General features: G+C 41.8%; 1 protein-coding gene across 5 annotated transcripts in view; it reads left to right on the forward strand.

Moving 5' to 3' along the window:
• Positions 1 to 3,500: 3,500 nt before the first annotated feature.
• Positions 3,501 to 17,627, forward strand: part of RIMS2 (regulating synaptic membrane exocytosis 2) — a 627,382-nt gene continuing 613,255 nt past the window's right edge. For all 5 annotated transcript variants that reach the window (XM_063451151.1, XM_063451153.1, XM_063451154.1 and 2 more), the window contains exon 1: positions 3,501 to 3,955. In XM_063451151.1, coding sequence (XP_063307221.1) covers positions 3,714 to 3,955 — 242 coding nt within the window. In that variant the 5' untranslated portion in view covers positions 3,501 to 3,713. The remainder of the gene's footprint in view (positions 3,956 to 17,627) is intronic.

A 17,627-nucleotide genomic window follows, 5' to 3' on the forward strand; every position in this document is an offset into this window, starting at 1 on the left:
CTCCTTCTTCTATCCATGTTTCTCCCCTCCTCCTTCAATGTGTCTCTTACCCTACTTCCACGTCTCCCTTCCATCTCCTGAGCAGCAGTCAGTTGTCGCCCTCACAGAGCCAGTGTCATAGGTGAAGGTTCTGCCACTCTGCTTATACACAGACTGGTGACCCCCTCTCTGCTGTTATACCTGTCATGGCTGGGGAGGGGAAATGTTGATGTGCTGCATGCTGCATGTAGTTTCAGACTTAGCGCCGAGTAGTCACGTGACACTTGGATCTCATACATGAGGGGGAGGCACACCCCTGCCAATTTAGTGTTCATGTTGTTCCCTTATGGAGCCGCATGCTACCTGTAACAAAAAAGGGTCACGTTGCAGCGAGGGCATCAGATTGCTTTCCTTCTTAAAATGCCATCTTTGTCCATGACAAAAACCAGACCCATTGTAGGGCCGGCTCTGCCACCAATACATTAGCAGAATACTTTTTCAAGTGCAAGTTGCGAGGTGGGGCCTCCATGGATCGGATTTGTTGTTCCAGCACAGATGCTCAATTGGATTGAGATCTGGGGAAGTTGAGGGCCAAGGCAACACCTTCAATTTTTTGTCATGTTTCTCAATCATTTCTGAACAATTTTTGCAGTGTGGCAGGGTTCCTTATCCTGTTGAAAGAGATCACTACCATCAAAGGACACCATTGCCATGAAGTGGTGTGCGTGCTTTGCAACAATCTCTAGGTACGTGATACATGTCAAAGTAACATCCATATGAATGCCAGGACGAGTCCATGCATAACACTGCCTCAACCTGCCTGCCTTCTTCCCTTAGTGTATCCTTCTGCCATCTCTTCACCAAGTAAATGATGCTGTTTGTCCTTCCTTGCACCACTTTTGGCAGATACTAACAATAGCATACTGGGTACACCCCACAAGACTTTCCGTTTTGCAGATGCTCAGACCAAGTAGTCTACCCATCACTGTTTGGCCTTTGTCAAAGTCAATCACATATTTCCCTTTGCCCATTTATCCTGCTTTCAAAACAGGAAATTGAAGAACTGACTGTTTACTTGCTGCCTGATATACCCCACCCCTTGACAGGTGCCAATGTTACAATATAATGAATGTTATTCACTTCACCTGTCAGTGGTTTAAATGTTGTTCAAAATAAAAAACAGGAACATATCTTTTCCTTAACAGATCCACACTGTGGTGCCACACGAACCAGGGAGACTACCAATCCCTTGAAATATACCAAATGTAGATAAGACATGTCTGGGCATATACATGGTGTCTAAAATGACGACGTTATTGGAGTGGAATGGCAGTGTGTCAGCTCACACAGGAGACGTTCTCAAGCTTGAGAAAGGTTCTTGTGTGAGCTGAAATGTTGCCATCTCAAGCTTGAGAAAGGTTCTTGTGTGAGCTGAAATGTTGCAATCTCAAACTTGAGAAAGGTTCTTTTGTGAGCTGAAGTGTTGCAATTTCAAACTTGAGCAAGGCTCTTGTGTGAGCTGAAATGTTGCCATCTCAAGCTTGAGAAAGGTTCTTGTGTGAGTTGAAGTGTTGCAATTTCAAACTTGAGCAAGGCTCTTGTGTGAGCTGAAATGTTGCCATCTCAAACTTGAGAAAGGTTCTTGTGTGAACTGAAATGTCGCTATCTCAAACTTGAGAAAGGTTCTTGTGTGAGCTGACACATTGCCATCCCACTCCAATTAAGTCTGTATTTTGGCAAAAATGTTACCTGTTCCTGCTCTAATGCCTAGTATTTTAAGATATTATTGAGGATTATAGTATAACTGCATCCATAAAGTGTAAGTTCACTTACAACAAGAGCAAGAGCATATTGATTGTAAATACACGTTAGTGTGGAACATAAGAGTTTTGCTTGGACTTTGGCGGATGAGCAAAAAGGGTAGGACAACTGTAGTTAGGCACTAAAACTGGCAAATGATTATGATGTAGTTCTGCAGTGACTAGGAGGGTGTATGTTTTGCCACTCCAACTGTACACCAATGGAGATTATTTAAAGGGACACTATAGTCACCAAACCAACTTTAGCTTAATGAAGCAGAGTTGGTGTATAGATCATGGTATAGATCAGTCTCACTGCTCAATTCTCTGCCATTTAGGATGTAAATCAGCCCTAGGCGCACATTCCTGTATGTGACATACACTGTCTTCCTAAACACTTCCTGTAAAGAATCATCTAATGTTTTTACTTCCTTTATTACAAAACTGTTTAATTTAGAATGTTTTATCTTCTTCTCTGTTAATAGCATGCTATACCCTGCAGGAGTCTCCTGTATGTAAAGTCCAATTTACAAAGCAGGAGATTAAAACTTTGAATAAAAGTTACTCTCTGATTGAAAATAAAACCATTTTTTTCCCCATGCAGATTCCATGCTGCAGCCCAGAAGTAAACAGTTTTATTTCTTACCTCGCTTTTAATTATTATTTATTTATTTTTACTTTGAACATATTGTGTATATTCCAGCAAAATTCCATTTTTTAATTAGCCCTGGATTCACTGCACGTATATGAAATAAAAAATACAATTACAAACATTATCTCATTTTAAATTACAAAAGAGAATAATTTTAATTAAATTATAACTGTTTATGTACAGGCACAGGCACACTCATCAGCTACAATATTTAGATTTTTTTTTTTTTATTAATCTTTTAATTGTTTTTGTATTGCTCCATAAGCCTATCCTTTGTATACAATCCTCCTTTTTTAATACCAAATATTCTACTGTATATGACACCATGTTAAATATATCAAAATTACAACTCCCAGAAATTGTTGTTCCCATAAAGCACTAATTATGGCCAAATATTACAGGGTGTGTGGATGGAGGTGTCACAAGGAAGCTATTGCGTAATATATATTTTTTTTGTCCAGTTATTTCATAACGTATTGACATAATTTTATATATTTAATAATATAATTTAGAATAATAAGAAACAAAATACTACCACGTGCTATTTTCTAACCACAAATAGTGGGCTATTATTATTGTAGGTAGGTAATTGTGAATTTTATTACTGTGGAAATACTTTGTACCCTCATATAAACTAAAAAGACAGAAGGTGGGACATTAGGAGCTATACAAACTGCAAATGGAATTTTTCACAGAATAGGGACTGTCCTTATTAAGCAGGGGCACTTGGGAGGGATGCTCTGGGTTCCAACAACGTGTGTACATCTGCTATGTCTAGTAGGAGCCATCTGGTCATTTGTGAGTCACAACCCTCCAGTTCTTTAGTCTCCGGAAGAGGATATCTATCCATTCACCTCCTCCCTTCCACCTAGCTGTATGCAACGCATGCGCCCTCCTCCCCACTACAAGCAGCTCTCTCCCTCCTCCCAATCTATCTCCAGCTGCTGCTGTCACCGTGCACCCATCTCCAGCCCCCTCATCTCAAGAGCAGGGACACCTTGCACCGTCTGAGGGGCTCAGGGGGGAGGGGGGAAATCCAAGGGGTGGGGGGCATTTAAAGAGCACAAGCTGGAATGTCCCACCAAGAGCACCAGCCTGTTTGGATCTACTGGGCATTGATCCTCTCCCGTTCTATCATTAAAAAAGGATGGTGACCATCTCCTTGCAAGCTCATTTATCTAACACAGCCCACCTCTTCTCTTGATGCCCCCCTTTTCACTGCTACCAGCCTTCCCCCCACCACCTTTGATCTGAAGGCTCCAGGCTGCAGCTTGGTATAATTGATGTTATATGTGTTACCAGCAAATCGTCTGAGATACAGTGTTTTGCCAACGGTGTGCTCTACATCCACCAACATGTCTGCTCCTCTAGGGCCCAGGGGTGGCCCTTTACCTCCTGCCCAGCCACAGGACCTCTTGCCGGAGATGCCTGACCTCAGCCACCTCACTGAGGAGGAGAGGAAGATCATCCTGGCAGTCATGGACCGTCAGAAGAAGGAAGAGGAGAAAGAGCAGTCTGTACTCAAGTAAGCATGTGTCTTAATAGGAGCTGATCAGGTCTGTCCTCCGCCTCCCCTGCTGTCTGTCTTGCTGCTCTCATGTACCTTCTGATGTCTGCATCTGGCCACTCTCACCCCCCCCCCCCTCACCCCCAGCCCACCTAACAACACACCAGCAGGGAGATCATATTACCTATCACATCTGCCCCCAGGTGTACAGAATCACAATGTATCCATGGCTTGTATTGATTAATCAACATTCCATCCTGGTAAAAACTGAATTTAAAAACAAAACACAACCTATATTGTAATAAAACGACGGTAAGTCACTGTAATTATTTAAAAGAGACAGGGGGAGGCATTATTATTATTTTTTTTTAAAAATCATCTGCAGTGCAACCCCTACTGCTTGCCTTTCCTCTTGATGGGCATGATGGGAGTTGTAGTTTAGCGCAGCTGGAGTAGCCAGGGCTGTTGCTCAGTCTGCTAACGATTGAAACACCATCTGCCTGTCTTTTGTGCGTGTTTAGGTTTTTATTTTTTTTATGTGTGTGTTTAAGCCCATCTGTGGAATAGGAGAGTGCACTTTTATGGCTGGGAAGGGGTTAATGTGTGTCTGTTTATTATTGTGTATTGGGGTAATAGATCTGAACACAGAAGCTGGGGAGGTGAAGATCCAGTCGGTGTATATGTGTTTCTACAGACTGACATATATAGTGCAGGGAGCAGAGCTGGGCACCTCTGACATGCAATGGCTGGAGCATTGCATCCAATATGGCTGCACACAGGTGCTAGACTAGCAGTGTTCTATGTACAGCTCTCAGCTTGGCAGGCCAATGGCTGGATACATTGGGGAAGCAGCATCTCTGTATCTCTGTGATTGCAAGAAAAGAAATATCCTCCAGGCCTCTGTCTATTCCTGCTCCCAGCTAAACCAGTATCCCCATCCAGTCTTGGGGCCTACTGAAAACAGGCTTTGGGTGGGAGAGTAGTGCTGCCATCTTCCTCCATGAAGGCGTCTCAGCCCCTCTTCCCCCTCCTCTTCCCCGTATTGGCTGAACTCTCAGGTTAGGATACAACAGGATGCTGCACAGTGCAGGGATTAGCGGGATGGTTACATTGTATCCGTGTGGCTGCTGCTGCTGCTGGACAGGGGAGAGATACAGTGTGTAGCACTGTGCCTGCCTGAGTTCAGCACCAGGAGCTGTCCATAGCTGGGCTGATTGCCTGTCTGTAGATCAACTCTCAGTATGTGGAAATGTGATGTCTATCTGCATGTGTGTAGAATAGATACATGCAGGTTTATAAATATGACATACATACATTCAAATCGTATATTATGGTGAAATAATGCCATCAAAGGGTTCTGGAGATGTGATAATAAAATGTGATAATAAACCAGGAGGCCACAAGTTGAGTTAATTAAAAATGTCTCCAGAACTGCATGATTGCCATTATATCCATGTCCTAGTGCTGCCTGAGTTTAGTGGGAGTTACTGACCCAGAGAGCGTCTATTTTAGCTGCTGTCATTAAACTGGCGGCAAGTGCCTTTTAGGAGTGTGACACCCACTAACCTTGGGCAGACTAGGACATGTGTGCATGTGATTAGGGCCTTTGGGCTACAATGAGGGGATCAATGCATTAATCCCCATTGATTATAGGAAATAACTGCACGGAAGATGTCACTATTGCGCGGTGTGGGGTTTTATAACATGCGATAATGTGAAATAAAGGGGATATATTTTTAATTCATTTTTACTTTAAGTGTGTTCTATTTTACCTTTTGCGTACTTTTACCTCATTTAGTTAGACTGTAAGCTTGTTTGAGCAGAGCCCCACAAGCTTTCTAGTTCCTGTAAGGGAAACTTATGTTGTGGAATTCAATTGCAAGTGTACACAGTGGAATACATATATATACACCGTTTCACATAGAATTAATTGTGGATTAGTGGAAAACTTGATGTATTTGTTCCACTAGCAAACAGGAATACTTTCTTTATATTGAGTAGTTTGTATTACATTGTTCAGCACAATTATCCAGGTTTGTTCATTCACGGATATTAATGATCATCCTTCCTCCTCTGACTGTGAATTGTGTAAACCTTCAAAATATTTCTAATATCTATTTAGAAGGGTAAAGAGCAAGGAAATGTTTTTCGACAGTGCAAATAAAGCCCTTTCAGTCTTAATTACATTTTGACTTACTGCATATTTAATATCATCTATCTATCCATCTATCTCTCTCTCTCTCTCTCTCTCTCTCTCTCTCTCTCTCTCTCTATCTATCTATCTATCTATCTCTATCTATCCATCCATCCATCCATCCATCCATCGGTAAAAAGGGGCCTGCAGTACTTACTATCTTTTTATAGTAGTAACTTTCCCAGTGTGTATACTTCTCACAAAAATGGAGGGGGGAGGGGGGAGTAAAATCCACAAATACAAGAAAGTTCATATTTAGGCATTCCCTATAAAATATGGATTGTTACAAAGTGTATGTTTTGATTCCATTAACAAATCAAACCACAAATACATTAAATAACCTAAAGTCTCCTATAACCCTTTTGAGAGGGGGGACATTTCCGGTGTAATATGTTCTATTGGGCACTGTGGAAAAGGTCACCCCCTCTCAAAACCTGCAAGTGACAGATTTTACCGGCGCTGATCTTTGCGCCCTCTCCAGACTTCACAGGAGCTGAGTGTGGTCCACTCAGAGCCTTCTCATAGACAAACTTGTAATTGGGCCACATCACCAGCTCAGAGTGCATGCGCATGCTCCATGTCGGTGAGGTGCGAGAGGGAGTCGGGACGAGGGAGCATTAAAAAAAAAGCAAAAAAAAAAGCCAATGATCGATGGAGGGAGATGGGCGGTAGGGCACACAGGGAGGGAGAGTGAGAGGGGCGAGTTAGCTTCCCCTTGCAGGCAGAGCACAAGATTTTAATTTCTGTTGAGAACAGATGTAATTTATGCACAGTATTGACATTGACAGCCTGGTAATGGGCTGACAGTGCCACATGTGCTGGGGATGCAACTAACCCCCAGCACACAATTAGCAATAACTCCATTTGAAACACTTAATATACTGACTTCAACCACCATCACCACTTTAAATCACTGAAGTGGTCATGGTGGTTGGAGTAAACCTTTAATGTTTGCACATAGGTTCCAAACCCATTGGCTCTGTGAATAATCTTCTTTTTGAAATTAAAAGCCTACTATAAAGACAAACTATACAAAAACATTGGGGCGTATTCACTAAAGATGGGTTGGTGCTGAATTGCAAAATTCCAAATTTTTCAGTTTAATTTTCAGTACTCTAGAATTTAGTTTTTATTAAATAAATTCCATACAGTTTCTCAAAAAAACCCACATAGCCACATCAATGTGTCATCAATGTGACTGCTGAGATATGAAAAGTTTCATTTCAGACAAGGATCTTTTATGTGTTTTATTCTATGATTTTAACCAAACGATACAGATAACAAGTATTTGGGACATTTGTGCGATAAAATAAGATACGTTCACAGCCACTGTAACTGATTTCGTTCGTGTTGAGTGTGATATACTGGGGATTATTCACTATACACCAAAATTGCAGTGAATCAAAAATCTGAATTACAATATGTGGGACCCAACTCTGGATCTGGGAAAAAAATACAGACCAGCTACAGTCACACAACTTTCCTGACATAACCTGGATTTTGTAATTGGGTTTCCAGTTCGCAAATATTCACAATTTTATGAATATAACCCTATTCATTTTTTTTTTTATATGGCAGGCGCTATGGTTGTTCTAGTTTTTTTGTGAGTTTATTACCATACCTAGAAAGAACATGTGCGAATAATGTGTCCTCTTTTTTTCATTTTTCCTAAGTTCTGACTTCAATAGAAATCTGAGCTTTTAAATATAAACCTTGTTACACACCTCCTTAGCTTTCAATCAGACAACCTGTCCTGTTACTACTTCCTGGTAGTTTAAATTCAAGAGGCAGGGGATTGCCTGGAGACCCTGCCTTACAAAGTCTTATCATTGAGCTGCATTGGGAAGTCTGTGATTAGACAGCCACAGAACGTCTGTGCCATCCATGCAAGAACAGGAGGGCATGTAATAGCTGTAATAGCTGCAGGTTAGCCATCATTTCATATTTCCCCAAAGAAAACCAACAAAATAAATTACACAATTAAGTGTTTATTTTTTATGGAGTGTTTTATAATGCTTTAAAAAGCCAAAGCATGGAAGAATATGCTCATAACATATGAAAAAAAATATTTGAAATAAAGCTATACCCAGTTTCAAATTTCTTGTTGATGCTGAGTTGAGAAAACCAGTGCCCTCCCAGACCAGGAAAAAGTTCCACCAATCATCATCTTGTCATTTTGGAACTTTTCAATAAACTAAAACTGCACCCACAATGTGGCAGGTCTTGGACAACAAAGGAGGAAGCTGATTTTCACATGTAATGTCACTGGCCAAAGGGACAGTCCGATAGCATTACAGATTCTTGTAGATCGTGCAGACAGACAGAGATCAGTGAACTTGATGCACCTTAACCTACGCACTGAGCATGGGTTGTTATAGTGTTTATAGTGTACCTTTTAAGTGTTACATTCTTTATTGCAATGTTTAGATGCAATTTTTCTTTAGTTTACATCTGTGATGAGGCTGATGGTGATACTGTTGATACCACGGTGCAGGAATATTTGTGGCTCAGCTCAGCTACAAGATGGTAATTCCTTTACCTCTTACAACCTTACTTTTTGTAAGCAGCCCTGTATTAGAGGAAGCAGGTCAGGATGAAGACATGATTAGATTGTCTTAGCAGGAGAGTGAGATTGTACATTAGACATCAGCAATCTCATCTCCTTTACCTAAATCTTACTTACTTATTCTCTGTGCTAATATTTCTGTTCTTCAGAGGCACTGGAGTTTTTGATTCCTTTTAAAGAGTCGGGGAATGCAAACTATCAAGGCAGCATGGGCAGGATTTACTAAGGTTTACATCCACTTCAAAAGAAGCAACATGTCTTAGTCCACTTGAATTGAGCCGTCAGTGTCACCCATTAAAATGTTGATTAGCCAGAAATAAGTTTATTCTGTTATCAACACTGAAGAAAACACATTGATGGTTATAGAATAAAACATGTGGGCACATGATAAAGAAATTTAAAATACTTGTCCAAAAGATATTAACTGAAAATATAGCAGTATACATTATTCTCGGACGGCTTTTTTTTTGTATAAAATATTCAATCCCCTTGTCGGTTTTTCCATGTTTTCCTTTAACTATTTCTACTTGTGCCTTTTAGTTACTTCTGTATTCCCGTAACTAGCTTCTCGACTTTCCTACAGATTAGAATTTTTTTTTTTTCACAAAATGTACTTTATAATCCCAGTGCTGCTAATGGTATGTTATTATTCGCACTGGATGTTGGTTGTTCAGGCCAAGTGGATATTAGAATTTTTTGGGGGCGGGCGGAATCAAAAGATATTTGATTTAATTCCAGTTATTTCAAAAGTCCTAACTTTTGACATAGAACACTTGTTCATACCTTGTATGCTCTATGCAGTAACCAAGAGAAGATGTGATGTAATAGGAAAGGATACCTAAGAGGATATTGATATAATCTTGACCACTGATGGTTGTGAGGACTTGGTTGAGAGGCACTCATTTAGTACTCCTTGTATTACTCAATGGACTTCTTGGATTTAGTATTGAAGAGACATTATAATGTTATCTTTGTGTGTGCTTGAAGCGTTATATGTCTGTGTTTGAAGTGTCCCTTATCCTAGTCACCCCCCCAAACTGCAGCTAAAACTTTACTCTGTTTCAGTGCCAAGGCCAAGTTTGTCCTGCAACCCAATCCTTCTCCTCGGACATCACTGCCCCTCACTTGAGGAGAAGGTATATAGGGGAGGAAGGGCTGAGGAGAAGACACTTAAGGGATGGCCATGCCACTATTGGATGCCTGTTGCCAGAATGTTGACATCAGATGTCTAGTATGCACAGAATTGATATTATAATGATGCCCCAATGATCCTGGCAGGGGTGCAGTTACCACTGGCAGCACATATTGACTTCAGCCACCATGAACACTTCAGATCATTGAACTGCTCATGGTGCTTGGAGTAATCCTAAGGGGGTTAAGGAAAAATAGTCTATTTTGAAAAATACCTAAATTGGAAAATGTTTTCAGTGATCCTATTTTGTCCAAAATGTAATTTGGTGTGAATTAAAATCTATTGTACTGTTTCACAAATATTCAGGGGTTTAGTCACTAATTAGTCAGTTGTGGATCAAAGTTTTAAAACTTAGACCACAATGCTTCAATTGGATAATATTGCCTACAAGTTTCAACTCTGTCTCTTAACCATCAAACCACCCAGTAAAGCAAATGTTAATAAATAAATAAATACATATTTCTAAAAATGATGTGGTGTATGTTGGGTGTCCTGGAAGGTAATGTTTAACCCCTTAAGGACACGACATGTGTGACATTTCATGATTCCCTTTTATTTCAGAAGTTTGGTCCTTAAGGGGTTAAATGTATTTTTTGTTTCAGTATGCACATACATTGTGTGTTTTTAACTGTTTGTAGGGTGATTGTGGGGTGAGTGTGACAAGGTGACTATTGCATAGGGGTGAGTATGACAAGGTTACTGTAGGTGTGGTGAGTATAACGGTTGAGTGTTAAAGGGTGACATTGTCTGTGAGGTGAGTGTGGGTTTAGTATGACAATGTGACTGTGTGTGTGTGGGTTGTATGATAGGGTGAATGGTGGTTAGATTGTGTGTTGGAATGCTGTATTTCTCTGTCCAGGATCACTACACAGTGTTGCTTGTTGTTATTTTATATATATATACATTGATTTTTTTTTAACTGTCTCTAATCTTTATTTCCTGGTGGCCCAGCAGTTTAGTTGGTGGTCTACTTACAGGATCTGCGCCACTGACTGGGTACAGATCACTCTGAATGCCCCCGTCCAGTCTCTGACCGGAAAGGAACATCTCCAGTGAGCTGTATCCAGCCGGAGGTGCAGAGTGAGCAGTGCAGAACTGTGCAAGTAGATCTGTAGATTTCCCCACTGATCTGAACAGCTGCAGGGGGGCTCACCAGAGCCTGTGTCAAAATGGCAGTGCCACTTCTGCTGTCCTGCCAGCTATTGCAAATGAAAGGAACACAATTGCTAAAATCGTGTATACACAATTGCGGGGTATGGCTGCACACCCTGGCAAATCGTTTATACACAATCAATGGTAATTAAAGCTGAAGTGATTTTAGTGTGGAGAGTGTATGCTCTTTTTTAAAATTTCAATAGAAATTGGCACTTTTATAAATTAATCTTGTTACACCCCTGTGGCTGTCAATTAGGCGGTCACTTTAGTTCCTGGTTTGGTTACCTCAGTGGAGCTATACTCAAAAGGCAGGTAATTGCTCAGAGCACCTGCTTTGCAAAGACTACTCTTTGAGTGGCATTGAGAATCTGTGATTGGACAGCCATAGAAAGTCTGGGTGGGGTTAGAATAGGAGAACTTGCAAAGGAAATGCATAATTAAATCCATGCAAGTTTTGATTGAGGGTATTTAAAAAAATAAAAAATTAAAAAATATTATTTGGGCAGGAGAGTGACCCTTTAAGGTCACCTTCATCTTAACGATTTGGCCATATTTTTATTTAAAGAAATATCACTAAGTAAGTTGGTAACATTTACTGGTAGCTCTTAAAACCAATACATTATCGGTGGGTCCTACACTAATGGTAACATGGGATATTAACATTCTAACTCCAATACAGCTTACAGAGATTCTGCTCAGATTTATGCTTACCTGTGGTCACCTCCAAAGGGGTACCCGTAGAGGAGGGGTGGTGAGATGAGCAATGGCAATTTAACTTTCGGTAGCCCTGCTGTGATTATCTCATAAACAGTACTTGATGGGTTCAGGAAGGATTTGTGGGAGTTATAGTTCTATTATTGTGGTTTTTGTGGTAGTTTGGGGTGTGATTTTCTTGTTATTTTGTTTTAAAGGACCACTCTAGTGCCAGGAAAAAATACTCGTTTTCCTGGCACTAGAGTGCCCAGAGGGTGCCCCCACCCTCAGGGACCCACTCCCGCCGGGCTCTGGGGGGAGGAAGGGGTTAAACTTACCTCTTTCTCCAGCGCCGGGCGGGGAGCTTTCCTCCTCCTCCTCTTCTTCCTCGTGACGTCATCGGCTGAATGCGCATGCGCGGCAGGAGCCGCGCTCGCATTCAGCCGGTCGCATAGGAAAGCATTCATAATGCTTTCCTATGGACGCTTGCGTGCTCTCATTGTGATTTTCACAGTGAGAAGCACGCAAGCGCCTCTAGCGGCTGTCAATGAGACAGCCACTAGAGGCTCTGGAGGCTGGCTTAACCCTCAGTATAAACATAGCAGTTTCTCTGAAACTGCTATGTTTATAAAAAAAAAGGGTAAAAGCTAGCTGGACCTGGCACCCAGACCACTTCATTAAGCTGAAGTGGTCTGGGTGCCTAGAGTGGTCCTTTAATTCTCTTTTTTAATGAGTTTGAGAAATGCTTGTGTGGCAAACCATATTCCCAAGTAGCCAACTATCCCAATGTGTAAAGGTTAATCAGTAAACCAATGTTGTAAGAATGACAAGTTCATTATTAAATTAACTGTCTATTGCAGACAATAATTCAAATCTCTGATTGTTAGTATTAATTATGAATGTTCAGGATTCTCAGACATTGTGTGGTTTCAACATTGCTATAAAATGTGTTAATATGTAGTAGGTTGTGGACAATATGGTCACCCAGCACGTCTCATCTGTTGCCCATCACTTAAAAGGAAAACAAGCAGATTTTTTTTCTTTACTTAAGTGTAAATTGTTGGAAATTTTAAGTGAATACAAAGTGAATTTGCTGTGTTTTCTGTTTGCCAATTTTGGCCTAAAATGTGAAGTTCACGTTCAATGCTCTTAAAATTTTGGGGTGTGGGGGTAAATGCTGGGGCAAAGCGGTGTGGGAGAAGGCTGTGGGGTAGCAGGGTGTGGATTGGCAGGGTGTAGGAGTGCATGCTGGGGGAAAGGGGTGTGGGAGAAGGCTGTGGGGTAGCAGGGTGTGAGGGGCAGAGTGTGGGGGTGCACTTTGACATACCTTTTTCTCTGGTGGTCCAGTGGAATTGCTCTCCAGTCTGCAGCTCCGCCGGGTGTGAGCTGCAGACCGCGTGTTCGAGCTCTCGCGAGCTCCGGTCAGAGCGTTGCCGTGGTAAACCACCGCAATGCTCTGGGAGCTCACCAGAACTCTATCACATAGTCTGCAGCTCACACTCAGCGGAGCTAAAGACTGGAGGCTCTCTCCGGGCAGACTGAACGGAGGGGCCCTGCACCCTGCAGCATACAAGGCAAGTCGCCGGGCCCCCTCCTGGTGTTGGGTCGAGGACCCGACAGGTCAATCTGCCCTGATGATTAGAGAGCCGTCTTTGCTGCATATATATATGCAGCAGAGGTGACCTGGCCCCTAAAGGCTGGGGCGGCAAAATGCCGCCTCTGTTAAAGTGCCGTTTGGAGCCATGGCTCCAGTCCGTCCTATGGACAGACCGGCCCTGGTCATATAGGTACCTTCACTGCACTCCTCTAACTTTTTAATTTATGTATTGCAGATTTTTCTAAATTTAGTTTTTGTTGTTTTTTTTTTTTTAATTAGTGTGAAAAAAAAAGTGGCTTAGAAATTCTGCCACTTTTTGCCCAACTCAACTATTTTGACTTAGTCAGTATTTTTAGTCCTACTATTTGTAGAGGTAAACCCCATATAGGTATCACTCCCTGTGTGAATTACATTAGGCATCATGTGGTCTACTTTGATACCTCCAGTTTCAGCTATTTTCCCAGTGTGGCCATTTTGACAGAAAATTTGCATTTCCCAACAGCTTCTCGTTTGCGACAGATAGGTATCCAGCTGTTGTTAAATGATATCTCCCATAATTCTTCAATGAAGCTTTGGATAGCCAGAGCCAGGTCGAGGTGTATGGGTTTTATAGTGAAATGACAGCAGGAGAGGTACCTGTTGGCTATGTCTTGATTAGGTTATAAGAGATAGTAGTTATAGCTGTTCATGGGCACTTTGGACACTTGGAGTTTCTAGACTATATTTCTTATAATGATTTTTCCGCCAAACAGGTTAAATCCCGAATGTTGAACCTTGGGTTTCCAGATGTTGTCTGCAACACCTGGACAGCAACGGTTGGTATAACCCAGATTAGACGATAATACCTGTACAGGGGAGCCTAATCTTTCACATGTTAGCTGTTGTGGCCTACATTCCCCACAATGCTTTGCCTGCCTATTTTAGGTTTACAGAGCATCATGGGAAGCACAATATTAATGGCTGGAATTTCAGCATTTAGCCACCATTGCTGTAGCTAAATGTTCTTGAATAACAGGACCTTGGTCAGTCATTTTATTGTAATGCCATCAGAACACTGAACAGATTAACAGAGAGGTTTCCCTTATTTGTGTTCCACCGTATTTTTTGTTGCTACTTAAAGTTATCTTTTTTTTAATTCTATCAATTTACAAATGTGCATATTTTTATTTGTACCTGTCTGGTATAAATATGAATACTTAAATCTTTCTCGATGACTGACATTATGTATGTTGCTGTCACATACCAATATGTAGTTGGTGACATTCATTGCAGGTAGAAGTTGACTGTGAAATTAACCCATAATTGTTGTATTTTGTTAATTTGGCTATGGGTATACTCCAAAAAAGTTAGAGCATTTAGCAATAGCCATTCTTGGCACCCACCAGAATTAATGTTGGCATTTTTCTGTTCGATGGCATCAGTCGGCACAGTGTTTTGCCGAGCGTGCACATTAGCCTCCCAATGCTATTCTAAGGGAAAGCATTGGATTGGCTGAGATCGTCAAAATTGATGATCGCAGCTGAGGGGGCATAGCAGGGGCAGGGACAACCAGGAGGAGACCCACACAGAGCTGGAAAAAGGTAAGTAAGCTTATCTTTTCACGAGGTGTAAGTGTGGGCCAGCAACCTAAATTATATTTTATACCTATAGTGTCAGGAATACACATTTGTATTCCTGACACTATAGTGCTCCTTTAATGTAAAATATTTAGAGATAAGCCCAATCACCTCTGGTCCAGCTCTGCCATTTTTTCAGCTATGTTGATGTTTCTGTAACACCTACTTCCGGTCCAACCTTGGTCGGTTTTATTTTCCTTGCCTGGGACACTTCCCAAAGATGGGAAAAACCTCCTCGATGATTCTGACATGCTGGCTTCTTTGCCAGCATTCTAACTTCTGAATGGAATGATACCATTGACTCTGTTTCCAGGGCCTGTGCAAGGATTGTGCATCAGGACATTCTTCCCCTGTGTTATGTAATGTAAATATTTTTTTTAAATTGTTGAGTGGCTGTGTGGTGTGGGTGTATGTCTTGTGTAGTGTTGCTGTAAGTGTAGTAGCTATGTGTGAGGTGTGTGTTGTGGCTTTCTGTACGTGGTATAAGGCTGACTGTGTGTAATGTGTGCATAGCTATGAGTGGTTGTGTGGGGGTATCTGTGAGTGGTAGGTTTTGCAGTGTGGGTAGCTGTGAGTGGTAGGTTTAGCAATGTGAGTAGCTGTAAGCGATAAGTTTGGGCCACTGTGAGTGTTGTGTATGGCAATGTATGATGTGTGGGAAACACATGTTGGAAGTAGTGGAAGATGGGAGGAGGGGAAGTTTAAGTGCTGTAGTGAGGGTTTAACCCATTAAGGACCAACCTTCTGGAATAAAAGGGAATCATGACATGTCACACATGTCGTGTGTCCTTAAGGGGTTAAAGGCAGCTGTCAGATTTAAGGGTGGTCGTGGTTGTTAGGAGCAGCAATGGATGTTAGGAGCAGCAATGGATGTTAGGAGCTGTAGTGGACGGATAGGGGATGTAGTGGAGTAAAAAGACAGTAGTGTTGAGCCAGGTGTTGTTTTGAGGGGTTAGAAGCGTAAGTGGGGGTTACAAGATGTAGTATGGGCATAGGGTGTTGTAAAAGGGGTTAGAGGCAGTAGGGGGGGTTAGAGGATTAAGTTGGGGGTTACGAGATGTAGTGCGGGATTAGAGGCCAAAGTGGGGGGATAGAGGCAGTAGTGGAGGGTTAGGGGCTGTAGTGGGGGTGAAGGGATATGGTGGGCAGTAGTAGGAGGTTATGGGATAATAAGAGTAATGTAACAAATGTTTCTTCCCCCATCCCTGAGGATTACCTTGGTGCAGGGAGGGGGAGAATCCAGTTTCCTGGCGGTATGGTGGGAAATGCAGCATGTCTGCACCCTCAGTGGGCCGGCGCCAGGAAGTGTATCTGAGCGTTGCCGCAGTAACCCACCCACGGCAACATTCTAATACAGTAGGAGGAGTGAGAACTTGGCCTGGAAGTACAGACTAAGTTCTCCTTTGGCAGCAGGGGCGGCTGAAGGGCCGCGGACAGCGGCTTCTGAGGGTGGGGAGACTTTTGCCGGGCAACTCATTCAACAGCTCGCGCTCTGGCCGCACCACCTGTGCACACGCCTCTCCTGCTGTGCCCCCTGTGAGCCAGCGCCCTGGGCCACTGCCTAAGTGGTCTAATGGAAGTGCCGGCCCTGTCCATTCCTATACTTCCTAGCCAGTGCTAACAGCGTCTGGTAGGGACTAACCATAGCACCACATGTAGGAGGTCTTTTGTGCTCTTTCACTGAATTCTTTGGCTCATGAGTATAGGCTAAAGAATTGCTAACAGGTGGGAGAAAGACCCATGTTTTAACAGAAATCCCTATAAGCCATTAAAAAAATATATAATAATAATACTAATAAAACCATAGAAATATACATTAGATTATGATGAAATTGATACAGAGTAAAAGTTCCAAAAGCATCTGTCACGAATATACAGAATTTGGAAAGGCCTCAATCACAAAAAGGTTAAAATAACTAATTCAAAGCCAATTATTGACCAGAAAAGGAAACAATAAAATATCACCTGTATTGTTATCTGATGTAACTGTCTGTAGCCAGGCGTCTTGGTGTACATTGGTTATATACTGCTGCCAGTTATGGCGGGTGGGCGGTTGGATGGATATGCACTGCATGCCCATGAGCGAGCTCTGGTTGGCACGGCAGATATAAATAGCAGCTTGAAGTCGAGAGAAGCAACAGCTGGAGCCTCAAAAATAGCTTCTTCTTAACACATTGACATTGTGATTGCCACTCGCGTGACAAAGGGTTTTATATTAAAAATGCAAGGGGAGATCCGAGCCTGCAACGTATGAAAAGATATAGGATGGGGAGGTGCAACTGCTGGGCTAGTTTGCGAACCCAAAGTAATTATTGTAGCATATGGTATATAAGAGTTTTCAGTGCTGAGCTGACTATTCTTCCAGTTTATAATCATATGATATAAATAAAATCTACACCGGAAGTTGGACATTTACAATTTTGGGATAAAGTAAACAAATTAAAAAAATATTTAAGAAAACTGTGCTATTTACCTACCTTGGCTGTTTTGGTGTAGAATGTGATAATCCAGTTTTATTTTGCTCATATGATAGTGAGCAATTTTGACAATCTCAGTGACTGAGGTACAATCCTGCTTTTTGTATTTTTAGAAAATCTTATACGTCAGTAATTCTCTGATTCACAGTTTCTCCATGATCCTGTTGAATATCTAACATTTATAAATAAAGCATTAAAGC

Source organism: Pelobates fuscus, chromosome 4 (assembly GCF_036172605.1).
Source record: "Pelobates fuscus isolate aPelFus1 chromosome 4, aPelFus1.pri, whole genome shotgun sequence".
Lineage (NCBI taxonomy): Eukaryota > Metazoa > Chordata > Amphibia > Anura > Pelobatidae > Pelobates > Pelobates fuscus.